The sequence below is a fragment of the Rhodotorula toruloides genome, assembly GCF_000320785.1.
Source record: "Rhodotorula toruloides NP11 unplaced genomic scaffold Scaffold1, whole genome shotgun sequence".
NCBI classification, from domain to species: Eukaryota; Fungi; Basidiomycota; class Microbotryomycetes; order Sporidiobolales; family Sporidiobolaceae; genus Rhodotorula; species Rhodotorula toruloides.
In genome coordinates, this window is record NW_015622961.1 from 175,113 (window position 1) to 181,936 (window position 6,824).

The following is a 6,824-nucleotide window of genomic DNA, read 5'->3' on the forward strand; positions in this document are numbered from 1 at the left end:
GCACAGACGCGGGACCCCTTGCGAGTCAAAAGCTTGCCCGCTCACAGGCTAATTAAGCCTTATATTCGCCCCGTTCGCGGTCCCTGGCCTCTTTCGCAGGAGGCGATCCAACTGTTCTTCCGCTCCGCCGTCGTTGCCAGGTCGAGGTCGAGACGAACGACTCGCCAACAAGAGACGCTGTGAGAGAACGCTCGTCTCGCTCGTCGCCAGACTCCTCCGTCGCCGCGCCCTCGCACTTGTAGATCCCCTTGTGCTCCCGTCAGTCGCACGCCTCGCAATCTTCAGCAAAACAACGCCAGAGCTGAGAGCTGTTTCGTTGTTCAGCGAGAGGGAAGCAAGCGCTCGAAGGGGCGTCGGAGAGAGAACTCGACAATCCGCTTCGCCTGCCTCTCCCTGGCACAGTGTCCTTGCACGCTCCCTCTCCGCAAGTCTACCGCATCAACCTCGCCAACACCAAAACCCCCAACCCCGTCCACGCGGTGAAGATGTAGAACACGGTGCCACTCCCTTCTCCGTCCTCTCCTCCTCCGCCAGCAGTCCGGTGAGCGAGGTAGTCGCGAAGAGGGAGGAAGAGGAGACCGATTAGGAGGTTGGAGATCCAGTTTACAGCCTGCGGGAGTGGGGGTCAGTGAAGGGCGGGAGGGGCGAGGACAGGGGACGTACGACGGCGATGGAGGCGGTAGCAGACTTGGCCTGAGGAGAAATCGCCGAGGTTAGCCTGGAAGCTGAGAGCGGACTCGTGGCGGTAGCCAAGCACAGAGAGCGACAAAAAGCGCGACTCACCTCCCTCGGCGGCATCTCCCCGACCAACACAAACGGCACCGGCCCCAACCCCAACGCAAAGCTCACGACAAACGCCATGATCCCTCCCGAGGCGATGCGGAAGTAGTGGTTATCGATGCTCCAGCCGAGAAGGGCGGTCGAGGCGCACATCAGGGCGAGGGAGGTGAGGAGGAGGGTGCGGCGGCCGAGGCGCTGAGTGGGGAGCATCGTTAGCAGGCGGATGGACGGGCTGACGCAAACTGTAGAGGGAGAGATGCACGTCGATGAGGAAGATGGCGGGGAAGGTCATGATGAGGTTGACTGGCGGGAGCTGCGTCAGCTTGATCTCTTGGAGGCGGCGCAGAGCGTGCGCGACGCACCCAAGGTCACCAGTAGCGAGACAGTCTTCGCACTCGTTGGGTTGACGGCGGTCAGTATTCTGCGAGGCAAACAAGACGGGATCAGCGAACTGACGATGCGTTAGGCGGTAGAACGCCAAACGCACGATGTGCTGTAGTACATGACCTGCGAACAGTAAGCCAGGTCAGCGCTGGAAGCGGGTTGGCGCGACGAAGCGGGACGAACCGCATTGATTCCCCTGCGAACCCTCGAAGCGTCAGCGACTTGCACCTCGACGAGCAGCGTCGGACTCACGAGAACTGCTGGAACACCATCGTCGCCACCAACGTCCACATCGCCTTCTTCACCGCCGGATTGCGCGACTGGAGCACCTCGGCGACCGAGAGCGACTTTTCGCTGTCGACTTTTCTTCGGGGGTTGAGCGAGTCTGCTCGATCAGGCAGAGTGTATCAGTCAGTTTTTAGCGAGCATGATGGGGGAGATGGACGAACCGCTGTCATCCTCGCCCTCGTCCGCAGCGAGCGGTGCCCGCTCCTCATCCGTATCCGAGTCATGCACCTTCTCCTCCTTCCCTCGACTCTCCGGTACCAGCGGTCCAGTCAAAATCTGCGGATGATCACTCGTCAATTCGGAATCAAGCGAGTGGGAAGGAGAAGAAGTCGAGACGAACCTGCGCGACGGCGAGTCCGGCCGAAATGAGCGAGACGAGGCGCCATTGACCTGTTCCGGGCGTCGAGAGCGGGACTGTACACACGTGTACGTCAGTCACTCGAGACTGTAGGCGACACGCGGTCGAAGGTAGAATGGACGGACTGGAGAAGCCTTGCGCGGCAAAGATCCCGATGTTGATCGAGATCTGCGTGAGGATGCCTGCATAATTTCCCAGCGGTCATCAGAGGACTCCTTCGAGGGCGAGAGAGTTGTTGAACGCACCAATGCTGCCGGCAATGGCGGGAGGCGCGACGCTGCTTAGGTAGAGCGGGACTAGGACGGTCGCGATGCCGCAGGCTGAGTGCAGCACCATCGTCATCAGCTGTTACAGAGCCGTAAGCTCGACGACGACTCACAGACGCCGATCAGGATCCGCCCGACGACCAGAACCCAGACGTAGGACCCGAGCGAGACGGCCAGCGCGCCCTGCCGACGAGATTCCATCAGCTCCACCGCTTTCGCCCGCTTCCTGTGACTGTACTCACCAGTACGATGACCCCCGCGCTCCTGACCGCAGTCCCCTTCTTTCCCCATCGCTCAATCATCCCTCCAGCGTTCAAACTACCACCCAATCCTCCGACCGTATACGCGCTGGTGATGAGTCCGAACGCCGAGTCGGTCATATCGAGACATGTTGGAAGGGAAAAGAGGCCCTTGCGGGATGGAGGGATCGAGGAGGCTGAACAGATGAGTGAGGAGGAGGACGAGTTGAGCGAGGAGATGTGGTAGCCGTATTGCCTGCACCGGATGATCTGTCAGCTTGTCCTAGCAGCAGCGCAAATGTCCGAACGGTCTACGAACAGCTGTGCGAGGCGAACAGAGTCCATCGGGTCAGCGCGACGAGGTGGGGAGTCGCGGACGAAGGAGAGACGCACGGCGCTCGTGAGGATCCAGGAGACGGTCAGGGCAAAGCGTGTGACATGCTCGAACGGCATCGCGAGCGAGCGCAGCCGGTGCGCTGTCCAAAGAGTGAAGGAACGGAACGAGAGAGGTGGTGGTCGCGCAAGCGGAGTTGCCGTCAGGCCGTTTGAGCGTTTTCTCGTTCGTGAGGGGTCCGGAGCAGCTGTCGAATGGAGGGGACTCGGAGAGCTCAACCCGCAGCGATGAGAGCGGACCAGCCCGTCTGAATACTGGACAAACTGCATTGTCCTTCCTGCTCACTCTACTACGTCTCATGCAACCCCTTCTCCGGCACCTTCTCGCCATGCACTGGGATGGGCGCAGTCTGCGTGGCGGTTACGACGCCAGCTGCGGGTTTGATAGGGAGAGCGGCCGAGGTGGGTCGTTCGGCCCAGCCTTGGGCGCCTTGAAGGGCGAGGACGCCGGTGAGGGAGACCTGCGTGAATGTGAAACGTCAGATGTTGCTCAAGTCACACGCTCGACCGGCCGACTGATCCTAGGCGGCCGTATCAGGCGAAAGAGGGCAACTTGACGCACCGCAATAATCATATGGCTCGCCGCAACACTCTGCAACGCCTCGACGAGCCTGACCTGGCTGAGATTGTTGAAAGGCGAGGCGGAGAGGATGGAAGAGGGGATCCTGTTGCCCGGTTTGAGCTGGTCGAGGGGGAGGTAGCGGAGCGCGGCGAGGACGTTCGAGGTGTAGACGGCCATGGCGGACGAGAGGAGGACTGCCGGCACACGAAGACCATCAGTGAATGGTCTCGCAAAGACTCCGAAAGCGCTGGAACGCACCGAACGTCGCGCCCTCGAACAAGAGGCCCTGGACGGGGTTTATGACGAGCTTGACGACTGTCGCTCCGAGTGCCGCGAGCGCGAGTCCCGCCAATACTGCGCCATAGTACGGTGGTGCGTGGTACAGCATCGAGTAATACCCTGCGAGCGGTTCACAGAAAGGGTGTCAGGCGGAACTGGGCAAGTGGGGAGGAGGACGCCTCGACGACAGCGCCGGGAGGGAAGCCGGACGCACGGAGGGACGTCTCGACTGCGTGTGACGGCATCTCCGTGCCCTGCCAGATCAGGCTGTGGTCCGCGAGCCAGTGCACGAAGAAGCTGCCAAGCAGGAAGGCTGACGCGACAACGACGACCTTGGACGCATACCAGTTGACCGTGGGCATCCCGATGGAGCTGTGTGAGCTAGTCTGAGCCCAGTCAGGCGCCGTTCGAGCTGGGCGAGGTGGTGGTCGTCGCCCAGGAGGTCGCTCATCTCTCTCGCCAGGACTCGTCGCTGTCCAGCTCCGACACACCGCTGTGAAGGGCTCGCTGTGCTCATACAGGCTCGCAGACAACCGCCATAGACTGCTGCCTCACTCTCACCGCCTGGCGCTCACTTGAACCCCTCGTTCTCTCCCCCTCGTCACCGCCGACCCCCACTACCCTCGCAAGCCGCTCGCTCGTCGCTGTAAGGTGCTAGACTAGGCAGCAAACCAGTGAGTACACTCTCTGATCTTGCGCAGCTTACGGCACCCGCTAACGATGTCTCTTCGCCGCGCAGCACTCCTCGGTGCACCCTCGACACCCCCGCACCGTCCCCCTCCTCGCTCACGAACACCATGTCACGCCTCGCACCCGTCGTTCTCGACAATGGTACGGGATACACGAAGATGGGGTGCGTGTGCAGATCCAGCATGTCGAGGCTGGGTCCTCGTCTCAAATCGACGGACCAACCTGGCTGACTTCCGCGTCCTCTCATCGCCGCACAGTTTCGCCGGCAACTCGGACCCGTCTTTCGTCATCCCCACCGCCATCGCCACGCGCGGCTCGTCCTCCTCGACCGGGCGCGGACCCTCAGTCGCCTCCAAGCCCGCCAGTCTCGGCTCGTCCTCCGGCCACCTCTCGTCGAAGCGGGGGATCGAAGACCTCGATTTCTACATCGGCGACGAGGCGCTCGCAAACTCCAAGACGTACAACGTCAATTACCCGATCAAGCATGGGCAGATTGAGGACTGGGATCAGATGGAGAGGTATTGGGAGCAGTGTATCTTCAAGTACCTCCGTGCCGAGCCAGAGGACCACTACTTCCTCCTCGTAAGTCTCCCCGAAGCTCCTTACGCGGCCTCTCCCCGCTGATTCGCTGACCCACCTCGTCGCCGCAGACCGAGCCTCCTCTGAACCCTCCCGAGAACCGCGAAGCCACGGCCGAAATCATGTTCGAGTCGTTCAACGTCCAAGGACTGTACATTGCCGTCCAAGCCGTCTTGGCGCTCGCTGCGTCGTGGACTTCGAAGAGCGTCCAGCACCGGACTCTGACGGGAACGGTCATCGACTCGGGAGACGGCGTCACGCACGTTATCCCCGTCGTACGTTTCGTCCCCACTCGCTCGGGCAGAATGGAAGCTGATGTCGAGCTTGCGCGCAGGCTGAGGGCTACGTGATTGGTTCCGCGATCCGCCACATCCCCATCGCCGGTCGAGACATCTCCTCCTTCGTCCAGCAGCTCCTCCGCGACCGAAACGAGACGGGTATCCCGCCCGAGGACTCGCTCCGCGTCGCAGAGAAGATCAAGGAGGATTACTCGTACGTCTGCGGAGACATGGTCAAGGAGTTTGGCAAGTACGATCGCGAGCCGGAGAAGTTCTTTGCCAAGTATGAGGGAGAGCATTCGGTTACTGGCAGAGTGAGTGCGCCCTCGCTCTCTCGCTCTCGTCGGGGCCGTTGCTCCCCCGCGAAGGACGGTCTCGTAAGTGTAGTTTGCGGCTCAACTCACTCGCTCGTCTGCGCGCACGCAGAAATACTCGGTCGACGTGGGCTACGAGCGCTTCCTCGCGCCCGAAATCTTCTTCAACCCGGAAATCTACTCGTCCGACTTCCTCACCCCCCTCCCGGACGTCGTCGACCAAGTGATCCAGACCTCGCCCATCGACGTCCGTCGCGGGTTGTACTCGAACATTGTTTTGAGTGGCGGTTCGACCATGTTTGATCACTTTGGGAGGAGGCTGCAGAGGGATTTGAAGGGGATTGTGGATCAGCGGATCGCGACGAGCGAGTTGGCTAGCGGTAGCTTGATGAGGGTGCGTGCAGCGCTCTTCTGCTCTCCGGTGCTTTCGTTCAACTGACACTCTCCCTCGCTACGCTTGCGCGCAGTCGTCGGGCGTCGACGTCAACGTCATCTCGCACAAGAAGCAGCGGTACGCGGTCTGGTTCGGCGGGTCCTTGCTCGCCTCGACGCCCGAGTTCTACGGCTACTGCCACGACCGCACCGCCTACCAGGAGTATGGTGCGCCTGCGAACGCTCCCTCTCACTTGCTGTCAGTCGCGCTGACTTGGAGATTGTGCGTTGGGCAGGCCCGTCGCTCGTCCGGCGGTTTGCGATCTTTGGCTCTGCGACCGACTGAAGGAGGAGAGTAGTGTTACCGTGCGAATACCATTGCGTGTACCTCGGCGCGAGAGATGCGCGGCAAGGTGTTGCCGATGCGGTCGGTCGGCTCCGTCGGGAGAGTCGCTCGCCGGCTTGCGCTTGCCTCGTCTGCGGCTGCTCTCGCTGGACTCGCTCACTCGCGGGATGGACAAACCAGTCACACTGCCACCGTTCGGGCCAGCCTCGCCGCCCCAGCAACCCGCCGACAGCGCGCCGCCCAACTCTGCCGCCGTCCCGCTCCCGGCAGCTGCAGCAGCCTCTCCGCGCACTCGGACGACGGTGGCCTGCGTCAGGTGCAGGAGGGGGAAGACCAAGTGCCTCACGTTCGAGGGCAAGAGCGCGTGCGAGGCGTGCGCGACCAGGGGCGTCGAGTGCGAGCGAGCCGACTCGAGGGCAAAGGCATCAGGCGCATCCGAGGTGGGTTCTGCGCCCTCGCTCGGCGGGATGGACAGGGCGATAAACTCATGCTACGACTTGCTCTCGCGCAGACCCGCCGTGTCCGACCGCCAAAGAGGCGCGCAGCGGACGACCTCGAGCCAGCGACCGTCTCCGCTGCGGACGCTCCCGCTCGACCTCCCATGCCCGCTCGCACAATCCAGCCAGCTCGCCCGTCTGCGCCAGGAGACGCTGCTTCGACCGCGGAGAGTGGACCGGCGGCAGCGGGTTGGGCGGG

At 62.3% G+C, this 6,824-nt stretch overlaps 4 protein-coding genes across 4 annotated transcripts in view; 2 read left to right on the forward strand and 2 right to left on the reverse strand.

Annotated features, from left to right (window-relative positions):
• Positions 1-430: 430 nt before the first annotated feature.
• RHTO_00074 (MFS glucose transporter) lies at positions 431-2,768 on the reverse strand (the record flags this gene model as incomplete). The annotated part of the gene is made up of 15 exons (XM_016413758.1): positions 431-610; positions 664-693; positions 784-975; positions 1,043-1,083; positions 1,143-1,201; positions 1,268-1,287; positions 1,348-1,360; positions 1,417-1,549; positions 1,614-1,728; positions 1,793-1,866; positions 1,936-1,992; positions 2,056-2,130; positions 2,190-2,259; positions 2,319-2,571; positions 2,635-2,768. 15 exons carry the CDS (start codon positions 2,766-2,768, stop codon positions 431-433), a joined length of 1,446 nt encoding a protein of 481 aa, XP_016276765.1.
• Positions 2,769-2,998: 230 nt separating this feature from the next.
• On the reverse strand, positions 2,999-3,911 carry RHTO_00075 (Shr3 amino acid permease chaperone; the record flags this gene model as incomplete). The annotated part of the gene is made up of 4 exons (XM_016413759.1): positions 2,999-3,169; positions 3,271-3,464; positions 3,529-3,669; positions 3,764-3,911. 4 exons carry the CDS (start codon positions 3,909-3,911, stop codon positions 2,999-3,001), a joined length of 654 nt encoding a protein of 217 aa, XP_016276766.1.
• A 435-nt stretch (positions 3,912-4,346) lies between these two features.
• RHTO_00076 (actin binding protein) lies at positions 4,347-6,128 on the forward strand (the record flags this gene model as incomplete). The annotated part of the gene is made up of 7 exons (XM_016413760.1): positions 4,347-4,402; positions 4,497-4,821; positions 4,890-5,093; positions 5,153-5,410; positions 5,523-5,804; positions 5,878-6,010; positions 6,079-6,128. The coding sequence occupies 7 exons, from the start codon at positions 4,347-4,349 to the stop codon at positions 6,126-6,128; spliced, it is 1,308 nt and encodes a 435-aa protein (XP_016276767.1).
• A 167-nt stretch (positions 6,129-6,295) lies between these two features.
• RHTO_00077 (Zn(2)-C6 fungal-type transcription factor) overlaps positions 6,296-6,824 on the forward strand; it is a gene marked incomplete at both ends in the record, with an annotated part of 2,478 nt that continues 1,949 nt past the window's right edge. The window contains 2 exons of the mRNA XM_016413761.1: positions 6,296-6,568; positions 6,640-6,814. Of these exons, the coding sequence (XP_016276768.1) occupies positions 6,296-6,568; positions 6,640-6,814 (448 nt within the window). The remainder of the gene's footprint in view (positions 6,569-6,639; positions 6,815-6,824) is intronic.